General features: G+C 57.2%; 1 protein-coding gene across 1 annotated transcript in view; it reads right to left on the bottom strand.

Annotated features, from left to right (window-relative positions):
• farsa (phenylalanyl-tRNA synthetase subunit alpha) overlaps window positions 1-21,337 on the bottom strand; it is a 49,696-nt gene that overhangs the window by 25,577 nt on the left and 2,782 nt on the right. The window contains exons 2-4 of the mRNA XM_072491024.1: window positions 5,560-5,697; window positions 5,291-5,389; window positions 2,858-2,976 (exon numbers count right to left, since the gene is read on the bottom strand). Of these exons, the coding sequence (XP_072347125.1) occupies window positions 2,858-2,976; window positions 5,291-5,389; window positions 5,560-5,697 (356 nt within the window). The remainder of the gene's footprint in view (window positions 1-2,857; window positions 2,977-5,290; window positions 5,390-5,559; window positions 5,698-21,337) is intronic.

A 21,337-nucleotide genomic window follows, 5' to 3' on the forward strand; every position in this document is an offset into this window, starting at 1 on the left:
TATAAAGATCAAAAGAATGAACTTGTGCTTATACAGTGCATTTCACAATGCACTTAGAATCAATGAAGAACTTCTGAAGTGTAGTCATGTAGGAAATGCAGCAGCCAGTTTACACAGCAAGCTCCCATGCACATCAATGGGATAGTGACCAGGTCATTGGCTCTTTTAGTGATGTAGATCATCAGCCAGGATACCAGGGGAAAACCTCTCTGCTCAATGAATATTGTGCAGTGGGATCTTCCCCTCCACCCAAGGGACGGACTCTGCTTAAACTCTCATCCGACAGACAGCATTATGGGTTCAGGTCACTGACGTGGGACACGAACCCACGATCTTGCGACTCAAAAGCAGCCCAGCCTGACATTTCATCTTTCCGTCCCAGTCTGGGGATGTAGGGTTGGCAGGCCTCTGGCTACTGCCTGCCACACATCACTATGCTTGGCTGAACGAAGGTTCACACTGTGGACATATGGGAATAAATGCCGTCATTTGAACAGCCTGGAGTTCTACTTATTATGGAGTTGCAGTGATGCCCATCTGTTTAACACAAAGTACCTTTACTCATGGCCTCCCAAGACCAGCAATAAGTAAAATTAATCACACAAGGCTGTTTCAATGTGTGACACTCTTCATTCATCCATCACCACAAATAGCTTTTAGCACTAGTGACAGAAGTGTTCAGAAAGTTATAGAATATTGAGCAGACACCCTGAAACCCCACAAGCTCAGACTTGGTAAGTGTGACTCTGCATTGATGAACAAATTAAATAAAAGAAAATCAGCATGTACAATTTGTTGAGAGAGAGAGAGAGAGAGAGCGAGAGAGAGAACAAAGGGTGCTCACCGGGACGAATACAAGTGTGGAAACACGATGAAACTGTGTTCGGAAAGGAAATGAGAGGCTGCGAAGGAAGATTAGCTAACTGTAAACGGTATAGAATTCTCAGAACCACACTGATAAGGGCAGTAAGAAAAGGAGTGCAAACCATACAAGATTCAAACTGGATCAAAAAGGAAAATGGGCACACACAAAAAAAAACATATTCGGAAAGAACACTTCCAAACTGGGAGGGCATGAGACCCCTCCAAACAAAACAAAAAGGCACTAGTAAAATTGATGATTTTATGACCAATAACGAGTCCTAGGGAATCTAAGGATCCACCTCAGTATAACCGGCACCGAGAAGCAGCAATGCGAGTTCAAGTGTGAGCAGATGTGTGTTGAGTTCCATTCCCCATAGCAGGTAAGCGGTAATATTGGGATGTGTGAGGGTGCATACCTTCACAGTACCCGCATGAGGTTTTACAAGGTAGAAACTCAAAAAAGGGTGGCATGGTGGCACAGTGGTTAGCACTGCTGCCTCGCGGCACAAAGGACCCGCGTTCGCTCCCAGCCCCAGGCCGCTGTCCGCTTGGAGTTTTCACATCCTCCCAGTGTCCGTGTGAGTAGTGAATTGGGTAGCTCTTTCAAAGAGCTGCTATCCTAGGCACGATTGGCTGAATGGCCTCCCTCTGTGCTGTAAGTCATTATGATGCCATTAAATGTTATACTGCTGTGGTGGAAAATATCCACTAGCACATTGCGCAGTTGATGCGCAGAGGCTTCAGGGACCCACTGAAATAGAGCGCCAGATCTGATATGTAACCACACTGAAGACAAGTGCCTCCAGGCAGCTATCCACTCTCGTCTCAGCCCACAATGCAAGTCTCTCCTCGTGTAAAGCTGTGTTTTAACGTGCTTAAATGGCGTACTAAACTTTTTTGAATTTCCTTTTTTTTTTTTAAAAAAAAGGGGCAATTTAGTGTGGCTAATCCACTTACCTACATATCTTTTGAGTTGTGGGGTCAAGATCCCCGCAGACACAGGGAGAATGTGCAAACCCCATACGGACAGTGGCCTGAGGTCGGGATCGAACCCGGGTCCTCGGCGCCGCGAGGCAACACTCTGCCACCGTGCTGCCCAGGACTGCAGCAATTCAAGGCAGCAGCTCACCATTACTTTCAAGAGCAATTAGGAACAGGCTGCTGCTTCCCTTGCCAGCGATGATCACATCCCATGAACAAATAAAGCCCAAGCAGGTTATTCCAAGTTCACATAAGCTATTTTAATAGGGAATTCCCTCTCGTAGCACTGTTTGATTTAGCCTGGTCTCCCTCAATAGCTAATCAAGGCCTCTCTGTGTCTTTATAGCCCTCTGGATCTGTAAAGATTTAATCACCTGCTAATGCTCGCATTCCTAGCACTGTTTGGCATCTTTGAATTTGTCTATATATGTGTTTCTGGAACAGACCTCTTCATTCACGTGAGGAAGGAGCAGCGCTCCGAAAGCTAGTGACATCAAAACAAACCTGTTGGACTTTAACCTGGTGTTGTAAGACTTTGTACTGTGCTCACCCCAGTCCAACGCGGGCATCTCCACATCATTTATAGCCCTGAGTATTGGTGCAAAGCTACACAGTACCTACTGCCACCCACAGAAAAGAACTTGCAATTACAGCTTCTTTTTGAGCCCTTCACATTTGTTCCCCTGGCCTGGCTGAGCAGCACATGACTGCAGCCAGTACATCCCTCCCAACACTGCTCTGTAGAGCCTCCGCCCCCTCCCTCCCGACTTTACCGTCTTGGGGTGGGTGAAAGTGGAGCTCTACACACCACACATCAGTCCATATCAACATTGATCTCTGCGGTTGTTGCTTCTCGCTGCCAGATAAACCGAGGAACGTTTGCTCACATTGCGGTGAAATAGCTCGTCAGCACTTTTAAGTAATAAACGGTCGGTGGGAGGATGACCTAAAAACACAGGAGGGAGTCGAATAGGACAAAGGCACAAGGAGGCAAAGTGTTTGGAAGACTTACACCTCGCTGAGCAGCTTCCTCTTTTTCAGTTCATTCTTCTCCTTGTCATCCAGGCTGCTGTCCTTCCTCTGCTGGACCAGCAGCAACTTATTTTTGACAGCATCTTCAATACAATTGGTCTAGTGGAAGAAAGCAAGTTACGCTAGAGTGTTTTCTCAAGTACAATTTTTTTTTAAAAAATAATCTTATAATTTGGTTCTCTGCACAAATGAAAATCTAAAATTCACAAGATTGGTTGTTTCAATAAATCATTCCACACCAGGACTATGATGGAAGAAAAAGCGCAGTTAACACCGTTTCAATTAACACCTTTGAGAAGAAACTGGATGAACCGCAGTTGTGAAAGTGGATCGGTGATTATTTTGGAGTCATCTGTGAATTGAACTCATTCAGTGTATGGCTTAGACAGTAAATGTGAAGTTATGTTTGGGCAAAAGGGGATAGGAGGCCCCGACTGACATGATTGTGAACAGGAGAAAATTAATTGGGTACTCTAAATTTATTTTTAAAAAATGATTGTGAACAGGAAGCGAGTGAGTTTGCTCCCCGTCAGCCTCACCCAATGACTGGCGCATTAATAACCCACTTGCTGGGAAGACACAGATGACTGGAGAGTTGCCACCTACCGATTGCCCCTCTCAGCCAATGGAAAAAATGCCTGTCCTCTTCCCCCATACCCCTCGAGGGCATGGGCAGTGAGCGAGATGGGGGATTCACGGTGCAGGTCTCATCTCACCAGCTTTGTTTCAGGTTCACTCACTATTTGCCAAGCTTGGTGCTACAGATTTTAACTACCCAATGCATTTTAATCACGTCTGGAGGATTATGTTGAAATGACAGCGAATATTGGCATACAAACACTCAAATGTGGAGGGGTCGAACAACATGTTTAGTAGGTTAGACCAGTGGATAAAGCTACAGCAGGCTCGTGTATTTTAGTATTTGCACATTGTATTTCCACCACAAACTTTTTGGATGTAGGGATTTTTCTTTGGAATGTCAGAATAAATACAATTGCCCATCCTTAAGTTTGTCATCCTGTGATCAGGAGGGGACTAATTTGAGCGAGACTGCAAATAACACATCGGCAAGAGTCAAGTGCAGTGACACCGACAATCAATCAATAAAGGATAAAAGCAAATTACTGCAGATGCTGGAATCTGAAACGAAAATGCTGGAAAATCTCAGCAGGTATGGCAGCATCTGTAGGGAGAGAAAAGAGCTAACGTTTTGAATCCAGGTGACCCTTTGACAAAGGGTTATCTGGACTCGAAACATTAGCTCTTTTCTCTCCCTATAGATGCTGCCAAACCTGCTGAGATTTCCAGCATTTTCTTTTTGGAATCAGTCAAGGCCCTGGTTAAATCACATCCGTGCAGTTACGTTAAGGGAAGAGAAATAAAAGTTAACCAGACTTCCTGCTTGTGACCACTCATCCAGTGACTCCTGACATGACGATGGATTAGCTCAGGGGCTAGAGAGCTGGTTTGTGATGCAAAACAAGGCCAGCAGCGCGGGTTCAATTCCTGTCACCAACGAAGGGTGCGCTGCCTCCCGCCGCTGGGAGGCTGGGAATCCCACACAAAATATCACCATGCAGGACTGCAGGAGAGCAGTTTAAAAAGGCAAAATATACAATGAATAGGGGCATTGAATATACGCTGCCTGGTGGGAACACAAAGTGACAGGACCCAGACATGCATTGCAATGTTTGCCAAGCTAGGCTCAGGTGCATTAAGATTTCCACTGTGCCATCGGGTGTAGGTGCTGACTAGATGCTTCTCTCCAAATAGATATAGATATATAGAGTGGCATCAGCAAAGAAACTGGCTTTCTCAGTGGACACTGCGGTGACGACACGAGTCTAGTCGTGGATTGGGCAATAGAACATGAATCAAAAGGAAGAACACATCATAAGAAAGGCTAGTTTACATGATTAGGACAATAAAGCATTTATATCAATCTGGTTAATTTATCAGATGAGATGATTATTGGTGTTGCACTTCAACCTGATTTGTAGTTACATGACATCATGCAGCACCAGAAGCTTCACTGATATTTTACTATTGAGTACTTATTTCTCTGGGAATCTAACACTTTTCAAATGGTAAATTGATATCTAATTTTTGAATGAAGAAATTTGGTGGCTTCTTTGGAGAATACAAGCAAGCCAAAAACGCAGGTAGTAGGGGGAGGAAGATAACATTAAATGAATAAGGAAGACAGGTCATTGTCAGGTACACACCTCAAACATCGTCACCTGAAAACAAACCATTAACCCGTCTGGTTTGTTTTCTGGTGCCAGCGGGGAAGGGGTTGGGAAAAGAAGTAGTCTAATTTTCACAAGGGGAACTTTGACTTTAGCTGGCAAAATCTGATAGCTCTGCACGCCCTTACGAGAGAATGTAATTGCACAGACACAAATCTACCTACAGCCTTATGGATCCGTGGTCCCCCTTTGGCACTCTTGTCAATGCGGATCCACTTGTTGGACATGGCCTTGTTGAATCCCACTTTTCCACTCGGGAGTTTCTGTGCAAAAGGGAGAAGGTAGATCAGTTTTTTTTTTGAGGGCAGCATTTAACCCTTTTCAAGTAACACCATTACACAGCACTTGACAACGGAATCGTAGCGATCAGATGGCAGTCGAGACAGGCCCAGGTCTTCTTGTACTGTACAGCGACCCCGTGCAATGTGCTCACCATCAGGTCACTCTGAGTAATTCCATTCGGTGGAATAGAGTCAAAGACACGCGCTTCATGACTGCCTTTCTCCAAAATCTCTTTCCCTTCCTCAGTCAGCTCCCAGTGCTTGCTGGATCGCAGCTCCGCCTCAATCACCTGCACAAGAAAACAAAAATCAGAACACGAGTTTGGCTCAGCAAGAAAATACCTTTGATTATGTAGAAGGGCACAATAGCATGGTGGGTATGTGATTGGACCAGTCACCTAGAGGCCTGGACGTTTATGAGCTGGAGAAACAAGCTCAAATCTCACCAGTTCCCTGCCCTCAAGTAGCCTATGACCCTGTTGTAGAGTGCGTATGGAGTTTGGGTAAGGTCATGGTTGGCTGTGGCGTGACACCAACTGCAGTTGAATAACCCGATACGGATTCAGCCCATGAGTTGCAGAGAACGTGAAATGCGCTGCCACAAGGAACAAGCTGCATTGTAGGAGAAGCAGATAAACAATGTTATACTTTGAACAGCACGGTGGCGCAGTGGTTAGCACTGCTGCCTCACAGTGCCGACATCCCAGGTTCGATCTCGGCTCTGGGTCACTGTCCGTCTGGAGTTTGCACATTCTCCCAGTGTTTTTGTGGGTTTCGCCCCCACAACCCAAAGGTGTGTGTGTGTGTGTGTGCGCGTGTGGGGGGGGGGGAAAGAGGAGAGAGAGAGAGAGAGAAAAGAGAGAGAGGAGGAGGAGGCTTGGAAGTGAAGAATAAGGGCAGGGAAACTAATATATAGGTAGCTAGGAGTTAGGGTGGTGGGAAGTATGGTATGTTATTGTGGGGTTTTTTTGTGAATGCGGGACTGCTCTGTGGTTTAAAATGTTAAAATTATAAATGCCTCAATAAAATATTTTCTTTAAAAAAAGACATTATGGCCAAAGGGTCTTTTCTGTGCTGCAGACCCCTATGATTCTATAACACATCTTATCAGTAGGTAGGGGCGATACAGTGGCTAGCACTGCTGCCTCATGGCACCAAGGATCCAAGTTTGATCCCAGCCCGTGTGGAGTTTGTACATTCTCCCAGTGTCTGCGTGGGTCTCACCCCCACAACCCAAAGATGTGGATTGTCCATGCTAAATTGCCCCTTAAAATTGAGAAAAAAAGAATTGGGTACTCAATTTTTTATTTTAAATCTTATCAGTAGGTGTAACTGAAGCATGAATGATTTCTCGCAGTTTCCAGTATAACTCAGAACAAATAAATAATGAAAGGATCCAAATTCCATTATTCTCTTTCACGCGCCCCCCCCCGCCCCCCGCCCGTTCCTCCTCGCTCACTGGCCTCCCCATCCCTCAGTCCAACCCCCCAACCCTCATTGACCCCCCCCACCTTCCCTCACTGACCCCCCACCATCCCTCACTGACCCCCATCCCACCTCCCTCACTGACCCCCCCAATCCTCCTCCCTCACCGAACCCCAACCCTCCCCGACCCCCCATCCCTCACCGACCCCATACCTCCGACGTCCCCCATCCCCCAGACCCCCATCCCTCCGACACCCCCATCCCTCCTCCCTCAGCCCCCCATCCCACCTCCCTCAGCCCCCATCCCACCTCCCTCAGCCGCCCATCACACCTCCCTCAGCCCCCCCATCCCATCTCCCTCAAGACCCCCCATCCCTGCTCCCTCAGACCCTCCCATCCCTCAGATCCCCGCCCCATCCCTCCTCCCTCACACACCCCATCCCTCCTCCCACACCCCCCATCCCTCCTCCCACACACAACCCCCATCCCTCAGACCCCCCATCCCTCCGACGCCCCATCCCACCTCCCTCCGACCCCCCCATCCCTCCTCCCTCAGCCCCCCCATCCCTCAGCCCCGTGTCCCTCCTCACTCAGCCCCCCATCCCACAGCCCCCCGTCCCTCAAACCTCCCAACTCTCCGACCCCCCAACCCTCAGGTCCCCACCCCATCCCTCCGATACTCCCCCATCCCTCAGATCCCCCCCCCCATCAGCCCCCAGATCCCCCCACAATTTCCCTCAGATCCCCCCCCCCCATCATCCCTCAGATACCTCCCCTACACCAGCTCTCAGATTCCCCCCACCCATCAGCCCTCAGATCCCCCCCCCCCATCAGCCCTCAGATCCCCCCCCAATCCCTCAGATCCCCCCCCCATCATCCCTCAGATCCATCATCCCTCACATCCCCCCCCAATCATCCCTCAGATCCATCATCCCTCAGATCCCCCCCCCCAATCATCCCTCAGATCCATCATCCCTCAGATCCCCCCCCAATCATCCCACAGATCCCCCCCCAATCATCCCTCAGACCCCCCCATCATCCCTCAGACCCCCCCATCATCATCCCTCAGTTCCCTCCCCCCCGCAATCATCCGTCAGATTCCCCCCCCTAATCATCCCTCAGATCCCCCCCATCATCCCTCAGATACCCCCCATCCCTCAGATGCCCTCCCATCCCTCAGATCCTCCCCCCCCCCATCATCCCTCAGACCCCCCCCCATCATCCCTCAGATCCCCCCCAATCATCCCTCAGATCCATCATCCCTCAGATCCCCCCACCCCCATCATCCCTCAGATCCCCCCACCCATCATCCCTCAGATCCCCCCCCAATCATCCCTCAGATCCACCCCCCCCAATCATCCCTCAGATCCCCCCCCAATCATCCCTCAGATCCCCCCCCCCAATCATCCCTCAGATCCCCCCTCCCAATCATCCCTCAGATCCCCACCCCATCATCCTTCAGATCCATCATCCCTCAGATCCCCCCCCCATCATCCCTCAGATCTATCATCCCTCAGATCCCCCCGTAATCCCTCAGATCCCCCCCAATCATCCCTCAGATCCCCCCATCCCTCAGATCCTACCCCCCAATCATCCCTCAGATCCCCCCCATCATCCCTCAGATCCTCCTCCCCAATCATCCCTCAGATTCCCCCCCCCATCATCCCTCAGCTCCATCATCCCTCAGATCCACCCCCCATCATCCCTCAGCTCCATCATCCGTCAGATCCCCCCCCCCCATCATCCCTCAGATCCCCCCCAATTATCCCTCAGATCCTCCCCCCAATCATCCCTCAGATCCTCCCCCCCAATCATCCCTCAGATCCCCCATCATCCCTCAGATCCATCATCCCTCAGATCCCCCCCCCAATCATCCCTCAGATCCTCACCCAATCATCCCTCAGATTCCCCCCCCCCAATCATCCCTCAGATTTCCCCCCCCCCCCCATCATCCCTCAGATTCCCCCCCCCACATCATCCCTCAGATCCTCCCCCCCCCCCTCAGGTCCTTCCCCCCCCCCTCAGATCCCCTCCCTATCATCCCTCAGATCCATCATCCCTCAGATCCCCCCCCATCCCTCAGGTCCTCCCCCCCCAATCATCCCTCATATCCCGCCCTATCCCTCAGATACGCCCCCGTCCCTCAGATCCCTCCCCAATCATCCCTCAGATCCATCATCCCTCAAATTCCCCCCCCCCCAATCATCCCTCAGATCCATCATCCCTCAGATCCCCTCCCATCTCTCAGATCCTCCCCCCCCCCAATCATCCCTCAGATCCTCCATCATCCCTCAGATCCATCATCCCTCAGATCCCCCCCATCCCTTAGATCCCCCCCATCCCTTAGATCCCGCCCATCCCTTAGATCCCCCCCATCCCTCAGATCCTCTCCCCCCCCCATCATCCCTCAGATACCCCCCCCCCATCATCCCTCAGATCACCCCCAATTATCCCTCAGATCCTCCCCCCAATCATCCCTCAGATTCCCCCCCCATCATCCCTCAGAACCCCCCCCATCATCACTCAGATCCCCCCCATCATCCCTCAGATCCTCCCCCCCCCATCATCCCTCAGATCCCCCCCCCAATCATCGCTCAGATCCCCACCCATCCCTCAGATCCCCCCCCAATCATCCCTCAGATACATCATCCCTCAGATCCCCCCCATCCCTCAGATCCTCCCCCCCCAATCATCCCTCAGATCCCCTCCCATCCCTCAGATCCTCCCCCCCAATCATCCCTCAGATCCATCATCCCTCAGATCCCCCCCATCCCTCAGATCCTCCCCCCCATCATCCCTCAGATCCCCGCCCATCATCCCTCAGCTCCATCATCCCTCAGATCCCCCCCCCATCATCCCTCAGATCACCCCCAATCATCCCTCAGATCGTCCCCCCAATCATCCCTCAGATCGTCCCCCCAATCATCCCTCAGATCCTCCCCCCCCATCATCCCTCAGATCCCCCCCCCATCATCCCTCAGATCCCCCCATCATCCCTCAGAACCCCCCCCCCATCATCCCTCAGATCCCCCCCATCATCCCTCAGATCCTCCCGCCCCCCATCATCCCTCAGATCCCCCCCCCAATCATCGCTCAGATCCCCACCCATCCCTCAGATCCTCCCCCCCAATCATCCCTCAGATCCCCCCCCCATCATCCCTCAGATCCCCCCCCCATCATCCCTCAGATCCCCCCCCCCCATCATCCCTCAGATACATCATCCCTCAGATCCTCCCATCCCTCAGATCCTCCCCCCCAATCATCCCTCAGATTCCCCCCATCATCCCTCAGATCCCCCCATCCCTCAGATCCCCCCCATCCCTCAGATCCCCCCCATCCCTCAGATCCCCCCCATCCCTCAGATCCCCCCCATCCCTCAGATCCCCCCCATCCCTCAGATCCCCCCCATCCCTCAGATCCCCCCCATCCCTCAGATCCCCCCCATCCCTCAGATCCCCCCCATCCCTCAGATCCCCCCCATCCCTCAGATCCCCCCCATCCCTCAGATCCCCCCCATCCCTCAGATCCCCCCCATCCCTCAGATCCCCCCCCCATCCCTCAGATCCCCCCCCCATCCCTCAGATCCCCCCCCCATCCCTCAGATCCACCCCCCATCCCTCAGATCCACCCCCCATCCCTCAGATCCACCCCCCATCCCTCAGACCCCCCATCCCTCAGATCCTCCCCCCCCCATCATTCCTCAGATCCCCCCCCAAATCATCCCTCAGATTCCCCCCCCCCCCATCATCCCTCAGATCCTTCCCCCCCCCCCATCATCCCTCAGATCCTCCCCCCCCAATCATCCCTCAGATCCCCCCCAACATCCCTCAGATCCATCATCCCCCAGATCCCCCCCCCCATCACTCAGATCCCACCCCCCATCCCTCAGGTCCTCCCCCCCCCCCCCCATCATCCCTCAGATCCCCCCCATCCCTCAGATCCACCCCCCCCATCATCCCTCAGATCCCCCCTCCCCCCTCAGGTCCTTCCCCCCCCCCTCAGATCCCCTCCCCATCATCCCTCAGTTCCCCCCCCATCATCCCTCAGATCCCCCTCCCCATCCCTCAGATCCTCTCCCCCCCAATCATCCCTCAGATCCGCCCCATCATCCCTCAGATCCATCATCCCCCAGATCCCCCCCCCATCACTCAGATCCATCATCTCTCAGATCCCCCCCCCCCCCAATCATCCCTCAGATCCCACCCCCCATTATCCCTGAGATCCCCCCCCATCCCTCAGTTCCGTCCCCCCCATCATCCCTCAGATCCCCCCCCCATCATCCCTCAGATCCTCCCCCCCATCATCCCTCCGACCCCCCCCCCATCACTCAGATCCATCATCCCTGATTCCCCATCCATCCCTCAGATCCTCCCCCCCCATCATCCCTCAGATCCTCCCCCCCCCATCATCCCTCAGATCCCCCCCATCCCTCAGATCCTCCCCCCCAATCATCCCTCAGATCCTCCCCCCCCATCATCCCTCAGATCCCCCCCATCCCTCAGATCCTCCCCCCCAATCATCCCTCAGATCCTCCCCTCCAATCATCCCTCAGATCCTCCTCCACCCCATCATCCCTCAGATCCTCCCCCCCCCATCATCCCTCAGATCCCCCCCATCCCTCAGATCCTCCCCCCCAATCATCCCTCAGACCACCCCCCATCACTCAGATCCTCCCCCAATCATCCCTCAGATCCCCCCCATCATCCCTCAGATCCATCATCCCTCAGATACACCCCCCAAATCATCCCTCAGATCCCCCCCCCATCATCCCTCAGATCCTCCCCCCCAATCATCCCTCAGACCCCCCCCCATCACTCAGATCCATCATCCCTCAGATCCCCCCATCCCACAGATCCTCCCCCCCCCAATCATCCCTCAGATCCTCCCCCCCATCATCCCTCAGATCCTCCCCCACCAATCATCCCTCAGATCCCCCCCATCATCCCCCAGATCCCCCCCCCCATCACTCAGATCCATCATCCCTCAGATCCGCCCCCCCCCCATCATCCCTCAGATCCTCCCCCCCCAATCATCCCTCAGATCCCCCCCATCATCCCTCAGATCCATCATCCCTCAGATCCACCCCCCCATCATCCCTCAGATCCCCACCCCCCCATCATCCCTCAGATCCCCCCCCCCCATCATCCCTCAGATCCACCCCCCCATCATCCCTCAGATCCTTCCCCCCCCCCCCTCAGGTCCTCCCCCCCCCCCCCCCCCCTCAGGTCCTCCCCCCCCCCATCATCCTTCAGATCCCCCCCATCCCTCAGATCCTCCCCGCCCAATCATCCCTCAGATCCCCCCCCCACCATCATCCCCCAGATCCATCATCCCTCAGATACGCCCCCCAATCCCCCCCCGAATCATCCCTCAGATACGCCCCCCAATCCCCCCCCCCAATCATCCCTCAGATCCCTCCATGACTGACCCACTCCCAGTGGACAACCCCATCCCTCAGATCCACCCCCCCATCATCCCTCAGATCCCCCCATCCCTCAGATCCCCCCCCATCATCCCTCAGATACCCCCCATCCCTCAGATGCCCTCCCATCCCTCAGATCCTCCCCCCCCCCATCATCCCTCAGATCCCCCCCCCCATCATCCCTCAGATCCCCCCCCCATCATCCCTCAGATCCCCCCATCATCCCTCAGATCCCCCCCAATCATCCCTCAGATCCATCATCCCTCAGATCCCCCCACCCCCATCATCCCTCAGATCCCCCCCCCAATCATCCCTCAGATCCCCCCCCCAATCATCCCTCAGATCCCCCCCCCAATCATCCCTCAGATCCCCCCCCAATCATCCCTCAGATCCCCCCCCAATCATCGCTCAGATCCCCCCTCCCAATCATCCCTCAGATCCCCACCCCATCATCCTTCAGATCCATCATCCCTCAGATCCCCCCCCCATCATCCCTCAGATCTATCATCCCTCAGATCCCCCCCCCGTAATCCCTCAGATCCCCCCCCCAATCATCCCTCAGATACGTCATCCCTCAGATCCCCCCATCCCTCAGATCCTACCCCCCAATCATCCCTCAGATCCCCCCCATCATCCTCAGATCCTCCCCCCCAATCATCCCTCAGATTCCCCCCCCCCATCATCCCTCAGCTCCATCATCCCTCAGATCCACCCCCCATCATCCCTCAGCTCCATCATCCGTCAGATCCCCCCCCCCCCCCATCATCCCTCAGAACCCCCATCATCCCTCAGATCCATCATCCCTCAGATCCCCCCCCCAATCATCCCTCAGATCCCCACCCAATCATCCCTCAGATTCCCCCCCCCCAATCATCCCTCAGATTCCCCCCCCCCCCCATCATCCCTCAGATCCCCCCCCACATCATCCCTCAGATCCTCCCCCCCCCCTCAGGTCCTTCCCCCCCCCCCCTCAGATCCCCTCCCTATCATCCCTCAGATCCATCATCCCTCAGATCCCCCCCCATCCCTCAGGTCCTCCCCCCCCCAATCATCCCTCATATCCCCCCCATCCCTCAGATACGCCCCCATCCCTCAGATCCCTCCCCAATCATCCCTCAGATCTATCATCCCTCAGATTCCCCCCCCCATCATCCCTCAGATCCCCCCCATCATCCCTCAGCTCCATCATCCCTCAGATCGCCCCCCATCCCTCAGATCCTCCCCCCCCCCAATCATCCCTCAGATCCTCCATCATCCCTCAGATCCCCCCCATCCCTCAGATCCTCCCCCCCCCATCATCCCTCAGATCCCCGCCGATCATCCCTCAGCTCCATCATCCCTCAGACCCCCCCCCCATCATCCCTCAGATCCCCCCCCCCCATCATCCCTCAGATCACCCCCAATTATCCCTCAGATCCTCCCCCCCAATCATCCCTCAGATTCCCCCCCCATCATCCCTCAGAACCCCCCCCCATCATCACTCAGATCCCCCCCATCATCCCTCAGATCTTCCCCCCCCAATCATCCCTCAGATCCCCTCCCATCCCTCAGATCCTCCCCCCCAATCATCCCTCAGATCCATCATCCCTCAGATTCCCCCCCCCCCATCCCTTAGATCCCCCCCATCCCTCAGATCCTCCCCCCCATCATCCCTCAGATCCCCACCCATCATCCCTCAGCTCCATCATCCCTCAGATCCCCCCCCCATCATCCCTCAGATCGTCCCCCCAATCATCCCTCAGATCGTCCCCCCAATCATCCCTCAGATCGTCCCCCCAATCATCCCTCAGATCGTCCCCCCAATCATCCCTCAGATCCTCCCCCCCCCATCATCCCTCAGATCCCCCCCCCATCATCCCTCAGATCCCCCCATCATCCCTCAGAACCCCCCCCATCATCCCTCAGATCCTCCCGCCCCCCATCATCCCTCAGATCCCCCCCCCAATCATCGCTCAGATCCCCACCCATCCCTCAGATCCTCCCCCCCCAATCATCCCTCAGATCCCCCCCCCCCCATCATCCCTCAGATCCCCCCCCCCCATCATCCCTCAGATCCCCCCCCCCATCATCCCTCAGATACATCATCCCTCAGATCCCCCCATCCCTCAGATCCTCCCTCCCCAATCATCCCTCAGATCCCCCCCCATCATCCCTCAGATCCATCATCCCTCAGATCCATCATCCCTCAGATCCCCCCATCCCTCAGATCCCTCCATCCCTCAGATCCCTCCATCCCTCAGATCCCTCCATCCCTCAGATCCCTCCATCCCTCAGATCCTCCCCCCCAATCATCCCTCAGATTCCCCCCATCATCCGTCAGATCCCCCCCATCCCTCAGATCCCCCCCATCCCTCAGATCCCCCCCCCATCCCTCAGATCCCCCCCCCATCCCTCAGATCCCCCCCCCAACCCTCAGATCCCCCCCCCATCCCTCAGATCCCCCCCCCATCCCTCAGACCCCCCCCCCATCCCTCAGATCCTCCCCCCCCATCATTCCTCAGATCCCCCCCCAAATCATCCCTCAGATTCCCCCCCCCATCATCCCTCAGATCCTTCCCCCCCCCATCATCCCTCAGATCCTCCCCCCCCCAATCATCCCTCAGAATCCCCCCATCATCCCTCAGATCCATCATCCCCCAGATCCCCCCCCCCATCACTCAGATCCCGCCCCCCATCCCTCAGGTCCTCCCCCCCCCCCCCCCCATCCCTCAGATCCACCCCCCCATCATCCCTCAGATCCTCCCTCCCCCCTCAGGTCCTTCCCCCCCCCCTCAGATCCCCCCCCCATCATCCCTCAGTTCCCCCCCCCATCATCCTTCAGATCCCCCTCCCCATCCCTCAGATCCGCCCCATCATCCCTCAGATCCATCATCCCCCAGATCCCCCCCCCCATCACTCAGATCCATCATCTCTCAGATCCCCCCCACCCAATCATCCCTCAGATCCCACCCCCCATTATCCCTCAGATCCCCCCCCATCCCTCAGATCCGTCCCCCCCATCATCCCTCAGATCCGTCCCCCCCATCATCCCTCAGATCCCCCCCCCCCATCATCCCTCAGATCCTCCCCCCCATCATCCCTCCGACCCCCCCCCCATCACTCAGATCCATCATCCCTCAGATTCCCCATCCATCCCTCAGATCCTCCCCCCCCATCATCCCTCAGATCCTCCCCCCCCCATCATCCCTCAGATCCCCCCCATCCCTCAGATCCTCCCCCCCAATCATCCCTCAGATCCTCCCCCCCCCAATCATCCCTCAGATCCTCCTCCACCCCATCATCCCTCAGATCCTCCCCCCCATCATCCCTCAGATCCCCGCCCATCATCCCTCAGCTCCATCATCCCTCAGATCCCCCCCCCATCATCCCTCAGATCACCCCCAATCATCCCTCAGATCGTCCCCCCAATCATCCCTCAGATCGTCCCCCCAATCATCCCTCAGATCCTCCCCCCCCATCATCCCTCAGATCCCCCCCCCATCATCCCTCAGATCCCCCCATCATCCCTCAGAACCCCCCCCCCCATCATCCCTCAGATCCCCCCCATCATCCCTCAGATCCTCCCGCCCCCCATCATCCCTCAGATCCCCCCCCCAATCATCGCTCAGATCCCCACCCATCCCTCAGATCCTCCCCCCCAATCATCCCTCAGATCCCCCCCCATCATCCCTCAGATCCCCCCCCCCCATCATCCCTCAGATACATCATCCCTCAGATCCTCCCATCCCTCAGATCCTCCCCCCCAAATCATCCCTCAGATTCCCCCCATCATCCCTCAGATCCCCCCCATCCCTCAGATCCCCCCCATCCCTCAGATCCCCCCCATCCCTCAGATCCCCCCCATCCCTCAGATCCCCCCCATCCCTCAGATCCCCCCCATCCCTCAGATCCCCCCCATCCCTCAGATCCCCCCCCCATCCCTCAGATCCCCCCCCCATCCCTCAGATCCACCCCCCATCCCTCAGATCCACCCCCCATCCCTCAGATCCACCCCCCATCCCTCAGATCCACCCCCCATCCCTCAGATCCACCCCCCATCCCTCAGATCCACCCCCCATCCCTCAGATCCACCCCCCATCCCTCAGACCCCCCATCCCTCAGATCCTCCCCCCCCCATCATTCCTCAGATCCCCCCCCAAATCATCCCTCAGATTCCCCCCCCCCATCATCCCTCAGATCCTTCCCCCCCCCCCCCCATCATCCCTCAGATCCTCCCCCCCCAATCATCCCTCAGATCCCCCCCATCATCCCTCAGATCCATCATCCCCCAGATCCCCCCCCCCCATCACTCAGATCCCACCCCCCATCCCTCAGGTCCTCCCCCCCCCCCCCATCATCCCTCAGATCCATCATCCCTCAGATCCATCATCCCTCAGATCCCCCCATCCCTCAGATCCCTCCATCCCTCAGATCCCTCCATCCCTCAGATCCCTCCATCCCTCAGATCCCTCCATCCCTCAGATCCTCCCCCCCAATCATCCCTCAGATTCCCCCCATCATCCGTCAGATCCCCCCCATCCCTCAGATCCCCCCCATCCCTCAGATCCCCCCCCATCCCTCAGATCCCCCCCCATCCCTCAGATCCCCCCCCCAACCCTCAGATCCCCCCCCCATCCCTCAGACCCCCCCCCATCCCTCAGATCCTCCCCCCCATCATTCCTCAGATCCCCCCCCAAATCATCCCTCAGATTCCCCCCCCCATCATCCCTCAGATCCTTCCCCCCCCCCATCATCCCTCAGATCCTCCCCCCCCCAATCATCCCTCAGAATCCCCCCATCATCCCTCAGATCCATCATCCCCCAGATCCCCCCCCCATCACTCAGATCCCGCCCCCCATCCCTCAGGTCCTCCCCCCCCCCCCCCCCATCCCTCAGATCCACCCCCCCCATCATCCCTCAGATCCTCCCTCCCCCCTCAGGTCCTTCCCCCCCCCCCTCAGATCCCCCCCCCATCATCCCTCAGTTCCCCCCCCCATCATCCTTCAGATCCCCCTCCCCATCCCTCAGATCCGCCCCATCATCCCTCAGATCCATCATCCCCCAGATCCCCCCCCCCATCACTCAGATCCATCATCTCTCAGATCCCCCCCACCCAATCATCCCTCAGATCCCACCCCCCATTATCCCTCAGATCCCCCCCCATCCCTCAGATCCGTCCCCCCCATCATCCCTCAGATCCCCCCCCCCATCATCCCTCAGATCCTCCCCCCCATCATCCCTCCGACCCCCCCCCCATCACTCAGATCCATCATCCCTCAGATTCCCCATCCATCCCTCAGATCCTCCCCCCCCATCATCCCTCAGATCCTCCCCCCCCCATCATCCCTCAGATCCCCCCCATCCCTCAGATCCTCCCCCCCAATCATCCCTCAGATCCCCCCCCCCCCCCAATCATCCCTCAGATCCTCCTCCACCCCATCATCCCTCAGATCCTCCCCCCCATCATCCCTCAGATCCCCGCCCATCATCCCTCAGCTCCATCATCCCTCAGATCCCCCCCCCATCATCCCTCAGATCACCCCCAATCATCCCTCAGATCGTCCCCCCAATCATCCCTCAGATCGTCCCCCCAATCATCCCTCAGATCCTCCCCCCCCATCATCCCTCAGATCCCCCCCCCATCATCCCTCAGATCCCCCCATCATCCCTCAGAACCCCCCCCCATCATCCCTCAGATCCCCCCCATCATCCCTCAGATCCTCCCGCCCCCCATCATCCCTCAGATCCCCCCCCCAATCATCGCTCAGATCCCCACCCATCCCTCAGATCCTCCCCCCCAATCATCCCTCAGATCCCCCCCCCATCATCCCTCAGATCCCCCCCCCCATCATCCCTCAGATACATCATCCCTCAGATCCTCCCATCCCTCAGATCCTCCCCCCCAAATCATCCCTCAGATTCCCCCCATCATCCCTCAGATCCCCCCCATCCCTCAGATCCCCCCCATCCCTCAGATCCCCCCCATCCCTCAGATCCCCCCCATCCCTCAGATCCCCCCCATCCCTCAGATCCCCCCCATCCCTCAGATCCCCCCCATCCCTCAGATCCCCCCCATCCCTCAGATCCCCCCCATCCCTCAGATCCCCCCCATCCCTCAGATCCCCCCATCCCTCAGATCCCCCCCCCATCCCTCAGATCCCCCCCCATCCCTCAGATCCCCCCCCCATCCCTCAGATCCACCCCCCATCCCTCAGATCCACCCCCCATCCCTCAGATCCACCCCCCATCCCTCAGACCCCCCATCCCTCAGATCCTCCCCCCCCATCATTCCTCAGATCCCCCCCCAAATCATCCCTCAGATTCCCCCCCCCCCATCATCCCTCAGATCCTTCCCCCCCCCCCCATCATCCCTCAGATCCTCCCCCCCCAATCATCCCTCAGATCCCCCCCATCATCCCTCAGATCCATCATCCCCCAGATCCCCCCCCCCATCACTCAGATCCCACCCCCCATCCCTCAGGTCCTCCCCCCCCCCCCATCATCCCTCAGATCCCCCCCATCCCTCAGATCCACCCCCCCCATCATCCCTCAGATCCTCCCTCCCCCCTCAGATCCCCTCCCCATCATCCCTCAGTTCCCCCCCCATCATCCCTCAGATCCCCCTCCCCATCCCTCAGATCCTCTCCCCCCCAATCATCCCTCAGATCCGCCCCATCATCCCTCAGATCCATCATCCCCCAGATCCCCCCCCCCATCACTCAGATCCATCATCTCTCAGATCCCCCCCCCCCCAATCATCCCTCAGATCCCACCCCCCATTATCCCTGAGATCCCCCCCATCCCTCAGTTCCGTCCCCCCCATCATCCCTCAGATCCCCCCCCCATCATCCCTCAGATCCTCCCCCCCATCATCCCTCCGACCCCCCCCCCATCACTCAGATCCATCATCCCTGATTCCCCATCCATCCCTCAGATCCTCCCCCCCCATCATCCCTCAGATCCTCCCCCCCCCATCATCCCTCAGATCCCCCCCATCCCTCAGATCCTCCCCCCAATCATCCCTCAGATCCTCCCCCCCCCATCATCCCTCAGATCCCCCCCATCCCTCAGATCCTCCCCCCCAATCATCCCTCAGATCCTCCCCTCCAATCATCCCTCAGATCCTCCTCCACCCCATCATCCCTCAGATCCTCCCCCCCCCATCATCCCTCAGATCCCCCCCATCCCTCAGATCCTCCCCCCCAATCATCCCTCAGACCACCCCCCATCACTCAGATCCTCCCCCAATCATCCCTCAGATCCCCCCCATCATCCCTCAGATCCATCATCCCTCAGATACACCCCCCAAATCATCCCTCAGATCCCCCCCCCATCATCCCTCAGATCCTCCCCCCCAATCATCCCTCAGACCCCCCCCCCCATCACTCAGATCCATCATCCCTCAGATCCCCCCATCCCACAGATCCTCCCCCCCCCAATCATCCCTCAGATCCTCCCCCCCCATCATCCCTCAGATCCTCCCCCCCCATCATCCCTCAGATCCTCCCCCCCCAATCATCCCTCAGATCCCCCCCATCATCCCTCAGATCCATCATCCCTCAGATCCACCCCCCCATCATCCCTCAGATCCCCACCCCCCCATCATCCCTCAGATCCCCGCCCCCCCATCATCCCTCAGATCCACCCCCCCATCATCCCTCAGATCCTTCCCCCCCCCCCCTCAGGTCCTCCCCCCCCCCCCCCCCCCTCAGGTCCTCCACCCCCCCCATCATCCTTCAGATCCCCCCCATCCCTCAGATCCTCCCCGCCCAATCATCCCTCAGATCCCCCCCCCACCATCATCCCCCAGATCCATCATCCCTCAGATACGCCCCCCAATCCCCCCCCGAATCATCCCTCAGATACGCCCCCCAATCCCCCCCCCCAATCATCCCTCAGATCCCTCCATGACTGACCCACTCCCAGTGGACAACCCCATCCCTCAGATCCACCCCCCCATCATCCCTCAGATCCCCCCATCCCTCAGATCCCCCCCCCATCATCCCTCAGATACCCCCCATCCCTCAGATGCCCTCCCATCCCTCAGATCCTCCCCCCCCCATCATCCCTCAGATCCCCCCCCCCATCATCCCTCAGATCCCCCCCCCATCATCCCTCAGATCCCCCCATCATCCCTCAGATCCCCCCCAATCATCCCTCAGATCCATCATCCCTCAGATCCCCCCACCCCCATCATCCCTCAGATCCCCCCCCCAATCATCCCTCAGATCCCCCCCCCAATCATCCCTCAGATCCCCCCCCCCAATCATCCCTCAGATCCCCCCCCCAATCATCCCTCAGATCCCCCCCCCAATCATCCCTCAGATCCCCCCCCCAATCATCCCTCAGATCCCCACCCCATCATCCTTCAGATCCATCATCCCTCAGATCCCCCCCCCATCATCCCTCAGATCTATCATCCCTCAGATCCCCCCCCCGTAATCCCTCAGATCCCCCCCCCAATCATCCCTCAGATACGTCATCCCTCAGATCCCCCCATCCCTCAGATCCTACCCCCCAATCATCCCTCAGATCCCCCCCATCATCCCTCAGATCCTCCCCCCCAATCATCCCTCAGATTCCCCCCCCCATCATCCCTCAGCTCCATCATCCCTCAGATCCACCCCCCATCATCCCTCAGCTCCATCATCCGTCAGATCCCCCCCCCCCCCCCCCCATCATCCCTCAGATCCCCCATCATCCCTCAGATCCATCATCCCTCAGATCCCCCCCCCAATCATCCCTCAGATCCCCACCCAATCATCCCTCAGATTCCCCCCCCCCAATCATCCCTCAGATTTCCCCCCCCCCCCATCATCCCTCAGATCCCCCCCCACATCATCCCTCAGATCCTCCCCCCCCCCTCAGGTCCTTCCCCCCCCCCCCCCTCAGATCCCCTCCCTATCATCCCTCAGATCCATCATCCCTCAGATCCCCCCCCATCCCTCAGGTCCTCCCCCCCCCAATCATCCCTCATATCCCCCCCTATCCCTCAGATACGCCCCCATCCCTCAGATCCCTCCCCAATCATCCCTCAGATCTATCATCCCTCAGATTCCCCCCCCCATCATCCCTCAGATCCCCCCCATCATCCCTCAGCTCCA

This window comes from Scyliorhinus torazame, chromosome 27, assembly GCF_047496885.1.
Source record: "Scyliorhinus torazame isolate Kashiwa2021f chromosome 27, sScyTor2.1, whole genome shotgun sequence".
Taxonomy (NCBI): Eukaryota; Metazoa; Chordata; class Chondrichthyes; order Carcharhiniformes; family Scyliorhinidae; genus Scyliorhinus; species Scyliorhinus torazame.